The 21239-nt window shown below is 41.5% G+C and overlaps 2 protein-coding genes across 2 annotated transcripts; one reads left to right on the top strand and one right to left on the bottom strand.

Moving 5' to 3' along the window:
* Positions 1 to 1455: 1455 nt before the first annotated feature.
* myadmb (myeloid associated differentiation marker b) lies at positions 1456 to 10754 on the bottom strand. The gene is made up of 2 exons (XM_039816013.1): positions 10615 to 10754; positions 1456 to 4138 (listed from the first exon to the last, which is right to left on the bottom strand). The coding sequence occupies exon 2, from the start codon at positions 4020 to 4022 to the stop codon at positions 3141 to 3143; it is 882 nt and encodes a 293-aa protein (XP_039671947.1). The 5' UTR covers positions 4023 to 4138; positions 10615 to 10754; the 3' UTR covers positions 1456 to 3140.
* A 2240-nt stretch (positions 10755 to 12994) lies between these two features.
* On the top strand, positions 12995 to 20337 carry pex19 (peroxisomal biogenesis factor 19). Its single transcript, XM_039816015.1, has 8 exons — positions 12995 to 13128; positions 14353 to 14441; positions 16224 to 16386; positions 16476 to 16561; positions 16656 to 16829; positions 17535 to 17705; positions 17892 to 17936; positions 18748 to 20337. The coding sequence occupies exons 1-8, from the start codon at positions 13065 to 13067 to the stop codon at positions 18832 to 18834; spliced, it is 879 nt and encodes a 292-aa protein (XP_039671949.1). The 5' UTR covers positions 12995 to 13064; the 3' UTR covers positions 18835 to 20337.
* The last annotated feature ends 902 nt before the right edge of the window (positions 20338 to 21239 follow it).

The following is a 21239-nucleotide window of genomic DNA, read 5'->3' as shown; positions in this document are numbered from 1 at the left end:
AAATTAATGTAGTGGAGTAAAAAATACAATGTTTCTCTCTGAAATGTAGCGGAGTAGAAGTATAAAGTGGCATGAAGAGAAAAGACTCAAGTAAAGTACAAGTACTTCAAATTTGTACTTAAGTACAGTCCTTGAGTAAATGTACTTAGTTACATTCCACCACTGATTCTGCCAGTCGAGGCTCTGGAGCCCTGAGATACATTCTAGACCAAGACCCTGTGCATTGCCCTGGGGTCTGCAGAGAGCTGCAGGGGGTGTGGCAGTGAAGGGAGGAGGTGGGTAAAGTAGAGAGTGGTGAGAGACAAAGTAAACAGAAAAGTATAAATAGTATGCATAGAGCAGATGCTGAGTTATACTCGGTTCACATTCAGGTCAAACAATCAGCTCTTTTTTCTTAAAGTAAATTCATTTACATCACTTCTGTGATTCTGTACATGTACATGGCACAATTAAAGATCTCTTACAGGCTCATTAGTGCCAGGCAGGTAGTGGACAGTAAAGGCCTCTTTACATTTGCCGTTTCCGACCTGTCGTGCGCCAATGTGACGTCAAAATGGTTCAGAGGTCGTGCACCACTCTATTGTTTTCAGCGGCGCACGACAAAGCGGAAACAGGAAGCATGGGCAACCGGATGCCAGGACTCTCAGAGTGACTGCAAGTCTCTCTTGTAAACTTACTGGGTTAAGATGAGTTCTTTTATGGTGAATGAAAGGCTTGATCCGACGAAGTAGGTCATCGAATCGAATCGAAACATTGACGTCAATGCTGCTGCCAGTTCTGCCGTTGTTTACCTTTTTCTTCTTCTTCTAGTCAAAATAGCAAATTCGGTAGCCTTTTCTCAGTTGCAACAGGAGAAGACTGCAACTAGTGTCGTGACCACCACGTAGTATAAACCAAGTATAAATAGTTACGGTGCTCCCATGACGTCACACTGTCGTGCGACAGGTCGGGGATGGCAAGTCTACTGAACGCTTTAGCTTGTGTAGCTCCTGGTTGGTCACAAAGGAGGTCTGATTTTTGCTTGTCTTGACAACCAAAACAATTGTATCAGCCATACTAACAACTAGTGCTGTCAAAATGAATGCCTTTTAACGCCACTAATTCTTTTGATGCTCAATAAACGCACACACCTTCTGTGATTTGGGCTTCAGGCCCTCCTTAGTTTTCATCCAGTAGTTCCAGTTCAAACCAAAGACGTTAAACTCATGGTGCCGCTAGAGGAAAAGACAGGGCATCACCAAAGTCAGTGGACTTCATCCTCTGGGGAACATGAATACTTGTACAAAACTCCATGTCATTCCATTCAGTAGTTTGTTGAGATATTTCAATCTGGACCAAAATGGTGGACCAACTGACAGATATTGCCACAGAGCTACTCCACTATGACCATGAAAGTGGGTAATCTGGCACCTTTAACCAAACCAAAACATAAAACAATACAAGCACACACACACATCTGGTTTACATGTGGTTTTATTGAAACACTGGATTATGTTTTCCTACAACACTGATGTGGTATGCACAATTGAAACATGAACAGTGGAATATAAAAAAGCTAAAGAATATAATATAACACTGACAACATCTAGAGAGAGAGAAACTTCTTTTTGGTCTCTTTCTCAGAGTATTTACGACAGCAGTACAAAAACTATAGATCCAATCGACACAAATATGAATTTAGTGGTGCGAGTTTGGCGCTAACAGATGCTTTGATAATTGGAGACACCACAAATTCAAACACGCATATAAAAAACTAATATTAAGTGCACTTTAAAGATACTTTTCGTGTTTTTAACTGCACATTCTTACATATGTTCTTTCCACATATATATTCTTGCCATTGATTGTAGCTTGCAGATACATATACATACACATATATCATAACAGGAGCAAAAAGCTAGCCCTAACGTCAAGTAAACTATTTTTCTCACAACATTGGAGCCGTGTAAAAATGATAAATGATACAATCAGCTGCTATGCATACTGTTAAGGAAAGTAAACAGTCAATTCCTTTAATGAAATCACCAAAAAACAAAATAAAAAGTCTTGGATTTCCAATTGTATGGCATTTGGATATTTTTTACAACAGAACATAATCTTGGCTCCCTACAGGTACAGGTTCTAGGCTCCCTACAGCTTTTCTAAATTTCCTCCATTAGCGGTTAAAAACAGAAATACTGATCGACAGTCTTTTTTTTCAGAACTGACATCAAATTGAACATAAATTTAAAGCAGAGCACTGGAAAATACCTTATGCCAAAAAAAATAACAAAAACATGATAACAAGCCGCCATTTTCTTTGGTTTTTCTTCATTTGTCATTACAGACTATGTTTACATGCACATAGTATTGTGGGTGTTGTATCCTATTTGAATAGCTTACTCCAGTATACATAATACATACAATAATCTTATCTTACTTTACTTATGTACACCTTTACTATACTAATCTTGTATTTTGAGTATTACAATTGGCAATGATCTGCCATTTAAATGGATACAAAGATCCAGCAACCACATTCAGATCTCTCATAATCAAGATAAGAGTCTATCCAGGTCACTGGAAGCAAGGTTGGACATTTATGAACAGTAAGCTTCAGTAATTTAAGGGAATATTGTTGTACGTGTAAACATAGCCATTGACCTCAACCTTTCCCTCTTCTCTCTCTCTATGGTCCTAAGCAGTATACTTTACAAAATCAAATTTGGCAAGTTTGCAGAGGCTAAACTGGGAGTTTGTGTGGGGAGTGTGTGGGGGGGGGGGTTTGGTTTGATTACCCAGGTTGGCCAGCTGAACTTGTCGATCTCTTTAAAAGCCATGTTCACTGCCCCCATACATTGTCTCCAGTACATCCTCGGTCAACCATTACGCATGTCGTTCTTTGGGCCATTACTACTTCTCCTACTATTTCATTGTGCCAGAACTAAAGTGGAATCAAATCCTTTAATTTTCAAATTTCAAACAACAAATGGAGTTAGATTAGATTACAATAATACAATAAACTATACCAGTTGTAGTAGAACTCTACAGTCCCTTTCCCTTGGAGCACTGTATTTGACAGCAGTTTGACAGCCTGTGAGAACCTGACAAATTCAATTTTATTTGGAGCATACTGCTGGCCGAACACCCTTTCTCTTCCCTCAAGCGCTGACAAACACCAGGCGGGAGGAGTAGATCAGGTCGGCCAGGTAAAGGATGAAGTTGACAGCTGTGAGCACAGCCACCGCCATGTACTTATCCCACGTGCACAGCCCCCGCGCGGTGCTACAATTGGAGGGCCTATTTTTGTTTCCGCCATTCTTGGGATCAAAGTTGAAAATGGGCCAGATGATGGTTGCTGATAGATAGAGGACCACGGCCAGCAGGGCGTAGGCAGACAGGAAGCGTGCAAACGGGAAGGGGAGGCAGCCGGTGCATTCGCCTATGCAGAGCAGGATGATGACCGCCGACAGGATGAAGCAGATGCAGTAGACGGACATGCAGTACTTGAGCGCGTCGTGGCGGTCGTACAGCACAGGGTCGGTGACGAAGACAAAGATGATGCAGGCCACAAAGGTCTCGCAGACTTTCAGCAGGCCCGGGGCTGTGGCCATGTAGCCAGCCACCTCGCCCGGACGCGCCTTGCTGATGCTCACCTCGGTAATGTAGGCGATGGTGGCCAGACAGGAGAACACGGTTGACACGATGCGGTAGTCGCGGATTTCACTCGGGCCAAAAGAGCCCTTGAGGTAGTAGAGGGGGAAGATGATGGAGGCGGACAGGCAGAGCAGGGCGGCGTAGCACGCAAAGGTGATAGGGAAGTTCTTCCACGAAACAGGGGCCCTGGTCTGAAGGCCGAAGAGCTCCACCAGGATGACAAGCAGAGTCCCGGCGAAACTGAAGGCCCAGCAGAAGATGCACCAGTCTCCGGTGCCGTGGTCGAGTCTGCCTCCATGCACGGCCACGGAAAAGGCCACGCAGGAGAAGATCAGGGCTGCCAACCGTGTCCATAGGAGGGGGCTGGAGTGGAGGACTACAGCCATGATGTGGTAGGTGAAGTAAGAAGCTGGAATGGTTCCTGTGAGATAGGAGTCTCTTCCTATTGGGAGTCACTTCCTTTAGATTTTTAAGGCCAGCCACTCAGAGAAGGCAGATAAATCTGTAAGAAGAAGAGACATTAAAAAGAATAAGTAAGCAAGATTTTTTAGTTCATGTCATTTTCAGTGACCTCTAGATCAGCAATATTCAACAGAGGGTCCGTGACCCCTTAGGGGATCCTCAGAGTAAGTGCATGTGGGCCGCCCAAATTATATTAAAAATGTTTCTTTTTTCAAAAATTAAAATGTGTCTGAAAATATACAATAACATGAATCCAACATATGAGTAATAGCAAAGATACATTGGCCTATTTGTGAAAAAAAACACATTTAATTTACACATTGAAGATAAGCTTACTACAGGTAAGGTAGCCACTATGGTAGCCAAACAGTTAAGCTTAAGGATTCCCCTGTGCCTTAACATGTTAAACATTAAAACATGATGTATAAATAATACATTAATATCAATTTATTTTTCATCCATTCGGCCTAGTTTAACATGCAACTTAATTTTATACAATATACTGTATGTACAATAATAGGGTGTCCCTACTCTTTCAGCTAAGGGGTCCTTAGCGTGAAAGAGCCCTGTACATAATACGACCACATGAGGGCTTAAACTGGCACTGCACTCCTACATGCCCTTTTCTGAAAACACATAATGCTGTTATTGTATTTTTATGAATGGTTGAAACAACAAGTGAAGCCATGAAAAAACTATTTAAAAACACAAACAATGAGTGCACTGTTGTCACACTCGTCACAGCACTTTAACGTCTGATCAAATCATCCGGTGAACACTCCCTTTCTTCTTCTCTGGTGCTCTCTGCCTCGTATCACGCTCTAGACTGCTTTCTCAACAGCATTCCTGCGCTGAGTGCAGACTATTTCACTCTGGCATTCCTCCATGCTCATGTCCTCTGACGGGCGTGGCGCCGCAACCTCCACTGACCCCACAGTGTGTCTGTCATCGTGCTCTGAACATGGCCCTCTTCACTTGTTCCACTCCCTCTCCCAGGGACCACATCCATGCTGCAAACCCATCTGAATATCTTAACAGGGCTTTGAATCTAGTGCTGCTGGGCCTTGACCAACTGCCACTTTGCTCGTTTGAAAGCCATGATGTCACTCTTTCTCATGGGTGGGCCAAATTAACTGGGCGGGCAAAGCAGAGAAAGGGGAGGTAACCTTTCTCCTTATGACCTTAAGGAGAAGATTCCAGATTGGCCCATCTGAGCTTTCATTTTCTCAAAGGCAGAGCAGGATACCTAGGGCTCGGTTTACACCTATCGCCATTTCTAGCCACTGGGGGACCATAGGCAGGCTGGGGGATTACATATTAATGTTAAAAAACCTCATAAAGTGACATTTTTATGACATGGGACATTTAAGGCCCTGGAAACCAATCTTACTATGAGGGATGGGATTGTGGGAACGCCTTTTTTTTTTAAATAGTTTTTTGAGTGTTAAACTCTTAATAAATAATACTTGGACTTGTTTTGTTCCAAATGTAAGGTTTGATTGTTGCTTGTTTTTTGTCAGAAATATATGATGTCATAGAAGAATAGACACCATGTTTTAAGAGACATTAAAGACAACAGAATGCGGTTCTTTTACACTGCTAGAGGTAGGGATTACTTTTATTACTACTATGAACCTAACTACTTTGTGTTTTGTAGGCTACTCTGCTTTATTGAGGTAGAGCTTCCTTCCTTCCTTCCTTCCTTCCTTCCTTCCTTTAGCTGCCTTAAGTTCTTCTTCAGTTAGTGATCTGATACTTTCAGAATGATTTTCAACCAAGCAGCATGGCTAAAAGTTAAGGCCTTGACAGCTATCTTTGGGGTACCTCCTGCACCGGTCACTCATTCCAATAGACAGTCAGATTTGATTGCTTTTGCTTCACTCATTGCCCGTACACGTATTTTGTTACACTGGAAAAGCCCCAACCGTCCTCCTGCCACATCCTGGCTGTCTGATTTGATGTCTTTTCTGGCATTAGAAAAGGTAAAATATAACCTGAGAGGCTCATCTGCCCAATTCCACACAAGATGGCAGCCTGTCATTTCCTATGTTGACACGCTTACCTCTCTGGACCCCATCTGATTGTTATCGCATCTAAGTTGTTAGTTTTCTCCTTGAAGCAGGCATCCTGACTATCCTCTCTCCTAATTTTTCGGTGTCGTTTAAATTTTTTTTTTTTTTTTTCGTTTTTTAACTTTTTAAACTTTTTACTAACTTTATTTTTTTTTTTTTTTAATGTATTTTATTTCAGTTTTTTTTTAACCGTTTTACGCGCCCCAACGTCCCTGTTAGAATAATTTACATTATCAAAGGATAGACGGAACCACTGACGTTATATCAAAGTTCATTTTTACTTGTGAACACAAGGAGGCAGTTACAGTACTCACAGCATAAGTACAGAAGTGACCTAACGAAAAGCTGTCTACAGACGCTTTTTATAATACCAAGTGAAATGTAATACAATCATGATACAGAGTCGATGTCGTCAGTTATCTGGTCAGAGTCGATGACGTCTCCCTTATCTAGTCAGGGAGTGCCTGTTCTTTCCTCAGCATCACACTGTGCTCAGACAAGGACACGCAATGGCTCCATGTTATCTTGTTTAGAGTACTCAGTATAGTATTATTCTATGCCAACAGTTTAATAATAACAAGAGAAAAAAATGTCTAACCAGGCAGCACTAGGATTAGGCAACAGTTATGGTTAGGGTTAGGGTTAGGGTCAAGGTTAGGGTTAGGTGCCTTGAAGTCAACGATCACAGCGCTGCCTGGAAGGAGACGTTGGGGTTTGTGGCTGTTGCAAGGTGGTGTTATGTTCTATGTTCTACCACACCACAAAACGGCTGGGGGGGGGAGGGAATACAAAAAACTACAAAAACACTGGAACCTGTATCTGTATTGTGTATGTGTATTTGTGCATCTCTGGTTTCCAATAAAAATACATGTAAAAGGGGCGAACTGTAGCTCACCCAGTAAGAGCGTTAGCCCCATGTTGGCTGAGTCCTGCAGCGGCGCAGGGTTCAAATTTGACCCGCTGCGTGTCATCCCCCATCTCTCTCCCCCTTTCTGGTCTATCCACTGTCATTAATGTATCTTTTTCCCCCCCAAGAGTTTGGTAGCTAATAGCTTCCTTTACTTGGTAAAGGATAAACAAATGACATCTACCCTGGAAATGTAAAACCAGCCACTGTGACCACAAGTGAAATTTAAGTGGAAAAGAGTCATAAAGTCAGCAAACCACTACTGACCATACCAAACCAACAAAGTGAGCCTGGAACAGGAAAACCACTGAGTCTGTTGGATTGAGCAATGGTGTGTTTTATTGCCTATAAAATGAATATGCTATTTCTTTTTGAGCTTGCATAGGAATATGTTTTGGCTCAAGCTCGGTTTGTCCGTTGACTTTTTTATTTTTTATTTGTTGTAGCCTATTCTCCTTCAAATTGGTTGTTTTGTCCAAAAAGAAAAGAAAGACTATATCTAAAACCCCAAATATTCAACTCAGAATGATATAAAATAAATAGAAATAGCATTTGCAAAGCTAGAAACCATTGATTCATTATGATAAATGTATTATCAAAATTGCTTTCGATGAGCTTATCAATTATTTGACTCATCTTTTCAGCTAGTTTTCCTTTGGTTTGCAGATTGACAGATTTCGACAAGGATATAACACTCAGCCTCGTGTCTTGCTCGCAATTGCATGCTCAAAGACATCGAACAAAATGGCGCCAAACTCAGCTCCAGGTTTCACAATGCCCTTTCTGAAAATGATGGGTGATGTCATGCTTTCGACCAGCCCCACAGGACCGAGAGCAGGTGTGAAATGGTTGCATTCATCTGTGCCCTTTGCAAGGCAGTGAAGGTTTTTTTTTTTCTCCAGTTGATGCAAAGTACTCAAACCACAACCTGTTGTGCAGCTGCGTGCGCTGAGATCTAATGAGGATACTGTCATTAGGACAGATATCCTATTCCTCCTCTACGATGGATTTCTATTGAACATTGGTGCATTATGGCGTCTGTAGCCTATAAAGGAGCTCTTGCTGTTTTTTTTCTGAGGGACTGATAGTTATGGCAGCGTGTGAGGCTTTCAGTGAAAACATTTTTCAGCCACAAAAAGATATTTAATGAGATAAGATGAGACATTTTCACAGTCGGAAACCTTCTGACCACACTGGCCGTCCTCCCTCCCTCCCCCCCCCCATCGCCCACTTGGCTCCACAAGCGCTGCATTCCCTGTTCCCAGTTTAAACAGAGAGACAGTTATAAACAAGGATAACAGTCCTGTTTACATTAGTCCCATTAAACACCTATAAAATAGTCAAGGCTGGGGAGGTGAAAATCTGAAATATAGCAACTGGTGGCAAGGCATGAATAGAAAGAGGGGAAACAAAAAGAAAGAGAGAAATGGAAAAAAAAAGAGACCCCTAAAACTCCTTCAGGATGACCGGCAATGGAGCCATGAGGGAGTGGAGTGGAGGGGAGGGAGGGGGGTGAAAAGAGGGAGGAACACGGGGGAAGCCCTGTGTCTCAGGCCGCAGAAGGACACATAGTTTAAACACAGTGATGGAGTGGAATAGCAGAGAAGTGACTCACCACCGGGCCCCTCTCTTTCACCACTCCTCCTTTCTCTCCCCCCCCCCTCCTCCTGCTTTTTTCTTGTAATATTTTCCAACTTACTGATGTGTTCCAGATGTGCTGCAGTCTGGCTGCTGCTGAACAACTGATAACTTTGTCATATTTGCCAAGTTCTTTCCTTTCCTCTCTTTCCCTTCCTTCCCTCCTCATAGTCTCATTTGGCAGCTATACGCCCTCTCTTTTCCATCAGTTGTCATCCTCCTCCCTCCCAGCTCAATACTCCCACTCCAGCTTTAAAGTCAGGGTACCAATTATGCTTCATGTAAACCACTCAAAATAAACGTATACAGAGGGGTCGTAATGGAAAAATCAATCCCGCCACTCCAGCCGCCATTAGGCTACTCTGCTGCTTATGGAATCGAGTCAGGAAAGAAATGGGAGAGGAAAATGGCAAAGGGGAGACAAAAAAAAAGAGAGAAAAAGAAACGAGAGCACAGTGTGGAAAAGTGTCTTTTCACAGCACAGCATGGAAAACACGACAGGATCACGCAAACAAGGGGCACTTCCCCAAATGGAAGAGGCGCCGAAAATAGGTTCACACATCAGGCCTGCACCAGGACGGCAAACAGGATGTGACCACAACATGCTCCTCTGCACAGTCACTTTTCATATGACACACACACACACCGAGATGTTCAGGAAACAAGTGTTTAGCTCAGGCAGAGAGGTCATGTGCATTGCTTGTTTGGTTGTCATGACATAACATCACTAACTTGATTTAACCTATAATTCACTTACAGGAGACCCGTGGGCCAAAGCACAAGACAAGCTCTCTTTTGCAAACCATCCCAGTGTGTGTGTGTGTGTATGTGTGTGTGTGTGTAAGTAGTAGGTTCATGTTTGGATATTATTGTGTAATCGTTGTGTTTTCTCGAAGGTTGTGGCAAAATGAACCCTAACATTTGACCTGTTACAAATCTCAATTATTCAGCATTTTCCTCCAGATTTCATTTCCTGTCAGCCTGAATGGAGAACAATCTAAAACAGCATGTAAACTATCATACAGTAGTTACAAAATCTCTCTGATGAAACACACACTGATTTTTTTTGAGGGTCATCGCCTTTTTTCTAACCCACCACACCTAGGCTTACTCGACGGAAGGGAAACTTGGATGCAGTTCTGCACTTAAATGAAGAAGTTGTTGGTGAGAACCCAAATGAAAAACCTAAAATAAAATTCAGACAAAAAAGTAGAGAGTAAAAGTCCCCATAGAGCAGTGTGTGCCAGTGTGACAGCTGCGTGTTAGGCAGAGGTTCAGTCATTGACAGTGAAGGTGGGTGTGCCGCCTGCCGCACCCTGCTCCCACCACACACACACACACACACACACACACACACACACACTACAGCCCACTAAACACAAACTGACAACAAACACAGAAATATATGTCCAAACACTTTCTTTTTCTTTAGGAAACTGGGTTGAAAATACATTTTTGAAAACAGTCTGCCATTGTGGAATGTCAAAAAAAAAATTGTAGTAGAAAATACTAAAAGAAAAAGTATTATAAAGTGTCTATAAACCCACCAAGGAGCACCCTTAGAAATAAATTTAGCCCTGTACAAGTTTTCCTTCTACTTTAGACTCTTTTTTTTTCTTCTTTTTTTTAAATATATTTCCTAACTTATTATAATGATAAGAAATAACAGGGGGGAGGGGGGGTTTCACTGTGAAGATGTCCTCAAACATGCAAATACACAAATAAACAGACCTTACCTGCCCCCCCATGAGCCCTACAGGTAAGCAAGATGCAACAAGTTACAGTTGAACGAGGCACCAGCTCGCACTATCTACCTCATTTAAACACCATCCTTCATTACCACGAAATACCCACATCAAGTCGTATTCATTTATCAAGTTTGATCTAAAAGTCGGTTACCTTTCTGATACTTGGCTGCAGATAGTCTCTGGTTTGTCCGGGACATCCAGCTGTAGACAATCTCAGATCGCAACTCCTCAGCACCGTGACTTTACCAGCAGCTCAGAACAGCAGCTCCCCGCCCAGCAAACCAAATTAGGCATCAAATGTCTGCACCGTTCTTCACATCTGTCAACTTTCCCCCTCCTCCTCCTCCTCCTCCTCCTCCTCCTCCTCCTCCTCCTGCAGCCTGCAGCCCAGGACACAGCTGACTGCTTAACACACAGAATGCTTAACACAGCAGAGAAGACATGTTATCTACATTCTCAGGGGCTGGCAGCATCGTGCAAGCGGGAAAAAAGAATAGGCTTACATGAAGCTAAATTCATGTTTTAATGAATAGCTTATCGCTCATGTAGGCTGTATGAAGATGGTTTGTTTTTTCTATCATCCACTAGAACCATGCAGATATTTTATTGTTCCGTTTTTAGAAATAAAACACACACACACACACACACATATTGGTGTGATTGGGCAACGCTATGTGTCAGTAAAACAAATATGTACTTTTTTGTAAATAATTCATAGGTATACGTGTGTTTGTGTGTGTGTGTGTGTGTGTGTGTGTGTGTGTGTGTGTGTGTGTGTGTGTGTGTGTGTGTGTGTGCGTGCGGTGCGTGCGTGTGTGTGCGCGCGCGCGCGCGTGGGGAGGGAGGTTTGAGAGTCAATTTCAGTGGGACTCAGTCCGGGGCTGTATGGATCAGTTCAATAATTTAATATATTAAAGCAAAAGCTGGTGTGTAAAAATACTTTTAGGTATATGTTTCTGCAGTGACCCTGTCCTTTCCCTAATTGTGTCAGCAAGTGAAGATGGACACCTGTCTGTCTAAACTGGACATGTTTAGGACGCTGTGTCTCAGGCTGGAGACAGGCATTATTCTGTTTAGACTATAGAAGATGCCTCCACACCTCCATCTCAAAGTTTCTTCAAACTAAGTTTCTTCTTCTTAGTAATAAGTTTAAGAACTATTTTCTTACTCGGTGTTATTATAAACACCAGCCAATCCAAACATTGTGCTCATGTGTTCAGTTTTTCGTTTTGCAGAGGTGGCATGTTGTATTCATTCAAAATCTGAACCTATAAGTACATATTTAAGGTACTTTTTCATTATTCATACTATTTCATACCACTTTATACTTCTACTCCACTAATTCAAAGGGAAGTATTTTGTTTTGGACTTGGATTGTTCATACAAAACATATATAACGAATATGATACAATAAAGAAACCCAACATTCAAATTGGCTCCACCTCAACCAAGTACAGCAGTAAATGGCTAGTACACATACACATCATTGCAGCAGTATAATTATCTACCCAAGTATAACACTCAGAGAGGCTGTTTTGTTTTGTATTGAGTCATTTTAATAGGCTACATTAATGATGATAATAGTTAGCCTACATACTTTTACCAACATTTTCAATGCAGGACTTTAACTGTATAGTCATAGTCATATAGGCCTACTGTACTTTTAATCTTAAAATGAACTCTGTCGTTTTTACATGTTCTTGTTATTATCCAAAATACAGTGCAATAAGTTTAAGTTTTTGTTTCAATAATACATAGTAGCCTATAAGTGATGAATAGAATAGAATAACGCCTATTCTTGTTCCACACAAACACACAATGTGCTATAGTCTCTCACACATAGTCCTATAGGTTTCACGGTGGAATGACATGTGGGCAATTTAAGTATGCTAAATTAAAGCAATCTTGTAAGAATGTGCATGTGAGAGCATATTTCCCTGCTTTGAAGACTTTGCCAAAACTTTGGACGTGATGAGCATGTTATGGCAAAACAATTGTTAACCTCATACCAAAATGTAACATGTCAAAATGTATGTAGCATTATGTGTTTGGTTTTTGTGATTTTTTCACCACTAGAGAGCGCCAGAGCTCAAATCAGATACGGCATTGGCCGCTACTGTTCATTGGAGCGATACGTCATGATACGCGATAATTGAAGTAAAAAATGCATGTGAATTAAACATTAGAGTGATCAATTATCATGTGGTTTATTAATTCAAAGCTTATTCGATTAAAACAGTCGTGATATAATATTATTTTTTAATCATAAGCCTATAAAAAAGTAACACAAAAAGTAACTTTTCAAAAAGTTGAAAAATCTGTGATGATGAAAATGCATTTATTTATATGCATAAATTATTAAGTGATTTGACATTTATGTCAAGCCAAAATGGGCAGAGACCAATACCGTTACATCCATGGCAGAGACTCATCTCACAAGCAGGATGATTATTATCTAGGCGGCCTGTTCGTGGTCGGGGCCTGCTGTACGTACGGCATGACGTAATAGTTTCCGCGACATTTTTACAACAGAAACGTCACTTTTCAGAGACCTCTGCTCGGTGGGTGTTTGGTTTGGAGCTTGGAGAAGGTAACATCACGATGGCGTCGGGAACAGGAGAGCCGTCCACCGGACACGATGCCGAATTGGACGAATTATTGGACAGTAGGTGTTGACATGAAGTCTTTACGTTACAGAGACCCAGTCTTTACACACACGAGTACGGGTTGTTATGTCGTTAAAACGGCTGTGATTTGGCACTGAGACCCCTCTCTCACTGTGTGTGCGCTCGGTGGCAACTCTCGTTTCCACACATTATGTCTTTGCCCTTGAATTTGTTTTAATCGAGTATTCATTAGACATAATAAAAGCAAAGCCTGTTGGTGATTTAACATGGCGGCTGAACTGTCATTGATATTGATGGTCGTCTCTGCCGTCTGAGCCTCTCTCTACTCGCCTTTTTGTAACCCGTGTATGCGTTGAATCCGTTTTTGGTTCAGTTAATGGTGTTTACTTACTGTAAACGTTACTTTAGCTGAAATAATGCAGCCTAATACGACAGGCCTGCAACAAACACGACTTTTTGTAAAAGAAGCCATGCTCAGTTTTTGTTAAAACTGTGTGAAAAGTTGATTTAACTTTGATTTTTAGAGACCGTAGTCCTGCTGCTGTTGAATTGTATTGCCTTACAATCAGATGTCCAAACCATTTATATCAATGAGGATCAACTTAATATTAGTGCAGGCTATGAGTTGTTGTTGTTGGAGTGTTGTATTATTAGTTATAGCTAAGTGAATTTAACTGCAATTGAGTGTATATTTAATTACATTGCATGCAACTTAAAATTGCAACTATGGGTTAAGTGTCTTGCTCAGGTACGCATTGGTTGATGTATTGCAGTGGGAATTGAACCTAGATCTCCCACACCAAAGGCATGTGTCATATCCACTGTGCCACTGGCACTTTTTTCCTTTTTATAAAAGGTTAAAATGACATCAGTATGTACCCATTTTGTTATCAATTAAAGTAATAAATCAACTTATAGCTGTAGTTCAATATTAATTTATGTTCTTAAAGAGAAGAGTCATGTTTTTCTAAAAACGTCCATTGGATTTCTCCATAGAAGACTGATTACACAGTATTACCAGTGAAGAAAATCCTGAGATAAAGATAAAGATACAAAGCTTTTGGACACGGTATAATTGTTTGCAATATGCTGCATGAGCAGTTTGGAAACCTTTGATGTAAATGTTTTGCCTTTTCTGCTTTCAGAGCTTAAACTAATATAGGAACAAGTAGATAATGGCACAACATTTTGTGTTTTTGAATTACTCCTTTTAAAAAAACTCTTTAAAAGTCCACTGGCGTGGTTCTAATCTAATCTTACAGGTGCGTTGGATGACTTTGACAAGACACCGGCGCCTCCAGCCCCTGAACCCGCAGCTGCTTCCTCCTCAGCCAACAGTGGTGCAGAGAAGGTCGGTTGGTCCTTGTTGGTGATGGTGCTGTTTCAGCATTCAACATCTTGTTTGGTTACATGTGCACAGATGATCTAATCACAACCTCTGCTTTTCAACTGTATATTTTGTCTTAACTAAATTGTACTTGCCATCTGGTTGCTGCTTGTGAATTAGTTTTGTATGAATCAAGGTCAAGATCAAGGAAGTTGGGGAAACTAAGAAATAAAGGGAACCCTAAACTTAGCTCTTCCCTGTTTCCTACCAAGAACGGTAAAGGGAAACGTTTGGGTATTGTGGTCTCAAGTTTTTTTTTTAGGTTCTTCAAATGCTCACCAGGACTGATAATAAACTAGGTATACTGTATGTCTAGTTTGGTTAAAGTCTCTTAATCATTTTTTTTATACAAAGTAAACTTAAAACAAAAAGTAAGGACATTTGTGTTTGGTAGATTATTTCTCTGTAACAATGCTTTTTGGCAATAAATCTTATACTGTTGGAAAGCCTGTTTAGTTCCCTTTCAAATGGTGCCCCATTTGTAAGGAACATGCATTTGTGGGATGAGAAACAGAGCTGAGTTGCACCCATGAAAAATTTGCCAAATCTTCTCTACCACTGCCAAACTCAAAGTCACTGCCATTGACTCGTTTGGTGGATTGGATGATTGAAGTTTGAAGAAACAAGACATATTGGCAATTTAACAATGTATTCATTTAACAAACAGGAGCCTCAGTAGCGTGTGGAAGAACCATACACAGCCACAACAGCCTGGCACCTCCTCCTCATGCTGGTCACCAGCCTGGTCACACGCTGCTGTGGGATGGCATCCCATTCTTCAACCAGCATTTGTCGCAAGTCAGCCAACGTGGTTGTGGTGGTCACTCTGGCACGAACAGTACGCCCAAGCTGATCCCACAAGTGTTCAATGGGGTTGAGGTCAGGACTGCTGGCAGGCCATTCCATCCTCTCCACTCCCACATTCTGGAGGTAGTCTCTGATAAACCCCGCTCTGTGGGGACGAACGTTGTCATCTTGGAGGATAGAGTTTGGTCCCAGACTGTGGAGATATGGGATGGCCACTGGTTGCAGAATCAGGCACCTGATTGTCAGCACCTGGGGGTACCAGAAGCTCAACAAGAGTCAATAGCAACAGCAAAGAAAAGCTGTTTGGCATTGTCAGAGATGATTTGGCAAATTTTTCATGGGCGCAACCCACATACTGAGCTCTGCTGCTCATCCCACAAATGTTCCTTACAAATGGGGCACCATTTGAAAGGGAACTAAACAGCATTTCCAATGGTATAAGATTTATTGCCAAAAAGCATTGTCACCACAGAGAAATAATCCACCAAACACAAATTTCCTTACTTTCTGTTTTAAGTTTATTTATTTATTGTTTATTTGTTTAAGTTTGTCTGTTATAAGTCCTTGACTTGGCCAGTTTCCTTATTCGTAGTTTTATAACTTGTTTACCTTTGCTGCTTCCAAGTGTTTCTATCAGCTGGTTGTTGGTTGTATAACCTGCACAGCTTGCAAAATTCAGACCCCAAGAAGTTCACTGCCCACCAAAAAGTACTTTTGTCAGTTGCAGCGACTGTTTTTTTTTGGGGGGGCAGTTACTCTGGCCATTTGCAACAAGAGTCTAGGAGAGACTGATCATTACACTCAATGATGGCAAAGAGATTTAGATTGAGTAGAAAAAAACATTATTTTTCTAAAAAGCAGCCTTGATTCAATTTAGTACTGACAGGCTTCCCCCATGTTGTCTAGAAGGTGCTACATGTTTTCTTATTACCTGTGTAGCCGCCCCTGCTTGAAGACTGCAAACTGTTTGAGACTCTCTTCGAGGGGGACATGGCTACCCAAGCCAAGGAGGAGTGGGAGAAGGCCATGACTGAGCTGGCCCACGAGGAGCCAGAACTACTGCAGCACTTCCATAAACTGTCGGAGGCTGCAGGCAAAGTTGGTAAGGTCTACAATTTGCATGATTTGTGGTTTTGATATGTTACTGTTTGGTCCTTTTTAGCCTAAATGTTACGTGTGCATTCTGTATAGGCACGGACACCGAGTCCCAACAAGAATTCACTTCCTGTCTTAAAGAAACCCTTCGTGGCCTGGCTAAAAATGCAGACAACCTGCAGGTGGGTAAATGAGAATCGATCAGTTCTTCTAAAGCTGTTTAGAGTGATGCAAACATAGAAGAGTTGACGGACTATGTGTATTGTTCTCTTACAGTCCTCTGGACTAGCTGGAGACGACCTCGTCAAGGCTCTAGAAGGCCTGGGATTGGACGAGGGTGGCGAAGGAGGCGGCGAGGACGGAAACATCCTTCCCATCATGCAGTCAATCATGCAGAATCTCCTCTCGAAGGAAGTGCTTTATCCATCTCTCAAAGAGATCACTGCTAAGGTGTGCAACTGTTTTTACTAGCAATCACTGTAGTCTCTAGTTCCACTAATGTCTACCATACACTAGAAGACAAGACCACAGTCTGACACCATCTCACATCTAAAGACAATTCTCTCACATCTAACGTTAAAGACTGTTGTGATATGTAAAGACTGGGGATCTTGCAGGGTCACACATTGCAAGACTACAACTAGATTGGTTTTGAATAATGTAACCAAGCTAGTTAGCTACTGCTAGCTTTAGCTGGCAACTTAAGGGAAAGTTTGCCGATTTTCTGTTCTGCCGTACATGCAGATGAATGGCGGCAGTATCCGCCGGTAAAACTCTGCTGGATGATGCGCTTTAGAACGGTTGCAAATCTGCTACTTTAGCATTTAGCGCAGCGCCATAGCAACCATAAACAACACTGACTCTAGCTGTGGGGCTGGAGGGCGCGCACCCATTGGTTGTTGACAATGTTCACATGATTTTACTTCACTACAAAGACCTAAAACTTACGATAACGTCAAACACATTTGATTTTGTCGGAACATCAAGACGGGAAAAAGACTGAGTTTTATGACCTTACGCCAAACGATTGTGACGACGGGAGCGCTCCCAACTCTAGCAAGACTCTCCAATATTGGGAATTTGTCTGCGACAGTGGAATCGCTTAAAAGGTCTTTGGTGTAAGGTCGCCGTAACAAATGTCACTCCCCCTCGCAGTACCCAGAATGGTTGGATGCCAATAAGCCAAGCCTTAGCCCAGACGACTACCAGCGCTATGAACAGCAGGCCAACATCATGGGAGAGATCTGTAAGCACTTTGAGAGGGAGGAACAGGGGGCAGCAGATAAAGAAGGGGTGTTCGAGAGCATCATGGAACTGATGCAAAAGGTAGACACACTCTGCATTTGACTGATTAACTGCTCACACTAGTGCTTACATGATGCAGATGCCAACCCTTATACAGCTTTACATTACATGCCGTAGCTTGCAAACTGTTGTATCGTTTACGTTAATGTGAATAGACTCGTTGAGAATTCAAGAAGTCATCACAGATTCAAATGTTTTTACTTCCAGCTGCAAGACCTGGGCCAACCACCCAAAGAGCTAGCAGGAGACGCGGTAAGTTTGCCACTGCTCTCAGTCAACATGAAACGGTGTACGTGTCAGTGATGGAGTACTCGAGTCTCGAGTCGATTCTCTGGACTTGTGACTCGACTTGGACTCGCGCACTGATGACTTGGACTTGGGGTCGAGGATTTATGAAATAAGACTGAAGTTGGATGAAGTTTTTGACTACTTCTATGTGTAGTAGATTGAGTATTAAAGTCCTGGACTTGGACTTGAGTCTTTTGTGAGTCGCTATTCTTTGGACTTCTCAGGAAATGATGACTTGGACTCTTCTTTGGTGACTCTGACTTGAACACTGGGGACTCAAGACTTGACTCGACAGTTGGTGACTCGACAACAACACTGTTATGTGTAGTTAGAGCTGGGCGATATGGAAAAAATCTAATATCACGATATTGTTGACCAAATACCTCGATATCGATATTGCGGCGATATTGTAGGGTTGACAATTGGTGCTTACAAAAAAATATTTACTCAATGAGATTTTTGATAAATAATCATCATTAATGTGTATATAATAACTAAGTCAGTTAAGGCAAATAATAGAAAAGCTAGAACCGTCCAGTAAATTAAAACCATTGCATCACTCTACTGTAATCCAGCCATTAAAACCAGGAAAAGATAACGCTTATGTCCTATCACGATATTACCATATTCAAAATCTAAGACGATATCCAGTCTCATATAACGATATCGATATAATATCGATATATTGCCCAGCTTTATGTGTATATGACTTTTACTAAAGAGCTCCACCCAACCCTAGCTTAACTCATTCTTCCTCTTTCTCCTTCCCCTCCAGCCTCCGGGCTTTAACTTTGATATGGAGTCCCTCAATCTCCCAGGAGGCCCCGGGGCTGGGGCAGCCGAGCAGTGCTCCATCATGTGATGAGGTAGCGTTGCGGCCCATCAGAAGCAGTGGAGCCAGAGGGTCACTCCGCGTGCGTCAGCGGCAGGCAGGGAGTGAAGGAGTGGGAAGCAAAGGTCAGGCGGGGAGTGTGACCATGACCGTCAACACCGTTCTCACTCAAGTAGAAGGTGTGTGTGTGGATACAGAAACAACTGGACGAAGCACCAAAACCAACAGAAACCACACCCACACACACATCAAACCCACTCTCTGCTCTCTAAAGTCACTGAATGCACGAATGAGAACATTTAAACATCTCTGCATTAGTTTGTCAACGGTTGCCGCAGATCCTTCCCGGTTTAGTTTTAACAGCATTCCTTTTAAAAAGAGCCACTGCGGTTCTTCATGTTGTTTTTTCAATACTGTTTAGCCTCACGGTAAAATCCACAGAACCAATTCACGGGTATAAACAGTGCCTTTGCAAAATTACTTTAAGTTGTTATTTTAGGTTTTAATATTTTGATATCATTCAGCTTAGCACTTAAGATTATAATTTTCAAATGGTGTGAATTTGCAGTATCATGACATCCCATGTTTACACCAAGTTAACGGTAATTATTTGGTAATTAATTAAACGCACACCTCTGTTTCTGTACAGGTTGTAGAGGATGTGACATAACAAGTTAACAAAAGGAACTGGAGAAAAAAAAAAGTAGTGTACATTTTGTAATTATTTATAATCTAATTAAAAAGACTAGAGAGGATTGAACACTAATGAGGAGTTCCCAGCGCCTACTCTAATTCAGTCAACTAATTTCCCCCATTTGCCCCTGTTCCCAGCTATCTGTTTGAAGTGATTGAAATGATGATTGCCGTATGCCTTTACTGTGGTAGCAGTGATCGTTATAGTGTAGCGTTACTGTGGGAAGTGCTTCCCTTGTGATTCTCCGTGTTTTTAATGTGCACAGTGTTTGGTATGGGATCCCTGCTATGAAAGGAAAACACGTGAGTGTTCAGGAGTGTTTACCTCCTGATAGCATGCTTGTATTGTGTACCCTCCATTAAAAGTACATCATGTTCCATCCAGAAAAGGCGGCAGGCAAAGCACCAAACATCACATTGTGTCCGCGAGGGGAGTAACCTATCGATAATGAATTAAAAGGTTAAAACATCACCAGCCTGATGACATGTTGGCTTTGGTTGGTGGGTTTGTTTACTCCAGCGGCCACTTGTCTCAGCTTCTACTGCCAGTGGACACATTTTTCTCGCTGTGACCATAGAGAGAGGTCTAGAAATCACACGACCATCAGCTCATCAATAAACTATAATAAAGGGGTACTGTGAAAGGATGCAGTCAGCCATGCACTGAAAAGAGATCAGATTTGCTGCTGTGGAGGTCGATAAATGGACGGGGGGGGGTTCGCTCTATTCAACTCTCAGGGCCGATGCACACGCCCAGAGCACCGTTTAAAAAATGCATCCTGTTATTTGACACCGTTTTGTTTTGTAAATACATCAAATAAAATAATGGTATAATGCAAATTATTTTGTTGTTGTGGTTATTAGCAATCATTGATTTTACATTAGTAGTAGCGAGTGAGAGAAGTACAAATATTCAGATAATTATACCTGAGTATCTGAGCATTTTTCCTATTTTATGTACTTATTAGACTAAAGTGACTACGGTAGTTACATTGCAGATTAAGACTTTACAGTCAAAACTCTGATCAGTTTATAAATGTGTGTGTGTGTGTGTGTGTGTGTGTGTGTGCGCGTGTGTGTGTGTGGCCTAAGTGCAAGGAAACAAATGTATGTTTGAAATGAGTGCATATAGCAGAGTGCAAACAAAACAAGATATATCTACTGTACATATAAATATACAGTATTTATACACATGCAATAAAAATGACGTGCGGAGATATGGTTTTAATGTGTGTATGTATTGTAACTAAGTGTAGTTAAAACTTGGTCCACCTCAACCAGCTATTGTTTGAAAGTGTCATACCATTCAGAAAGATTTTTAAATGCAGGGCTTTACTGCTTATAGAGTATTTTTTACATTGTTATACTGTTACTCATATTTTTACTTTTAGTAGAGGATCTACAGTAATACTACTAACTACTAAATTTAGGTTTTTAGCCAAAGTGGACGAAACATGCTCAGAAAAAAATGAAAATGTAAACCTCTACAATTTCATGACAGCTGCAAACTCAATCTGCTGAAGATATGAACGAAAGCCTGAGAACAGCTGAAGATATGAACGAAAGCCTGAGAACAGCTTCCAAATTGACCTTGTAGTATTTCTGTAACTGTATAAACATGGCTTTAATATACTGCAAGCTGCATGTTTTTACAGTACATGGTTTTGTTCAACCACACTGTAGAAATGTACTATTTAGATTAGTTATGCTTTGATATAGTCAAAGATCCTCCATTCTATCCA

This window comes from Perca fluviatilis, chromosome 11 (genome assembly GCF_010015445.1).
Source record: "Perca fluviatilis chromosome 11, GENO_Pfluv_1.0, whole genome shotgun sequence".
Classification (NCBI taxonomy): domain Eukaryota; kingdom Metazoa; phylum Chordata; class Actinopteri; order Perciformes; family Percidae; genus Perca; species Perca fluviatilis.
Note: the sequence above shows the minus strand (reverse complement) of the source record. Positions and strands in the feature narration are given on the sequence as shown.

Bases quoted from the DNA above. Each gene is read 5' to 3' on its own strand.
- myadmb (XM_039816013.1), bottom strand. From the start codon at position 4,022: ATGGCTGTAGTCCTCCACTCCAGCCCCCTCCTATGGACACGGTTGGCA.
- pex19 (XM_039816015.1), top strand. From the start codon at position 13,065: ATGGCGTCGGGAACAGGAGAGCCGTCCACCGGACACGATGCCGAATTG. The intron at 16,562-16,655 runs GTGGGTAAATGA...GTTCTCTTACAG, and splicing joins AAAATGCAGACAACCTGCAG to TCCTCTGGACTAGCTGGAGA. The intron at 17,937-18,747 runs GTAAGTTTGCCA...CTTCCCCTCCAG, and splicing joins AAGAGCTAGCAGGAGACGCG to CCTCCGGGCTTTAACTTTGA.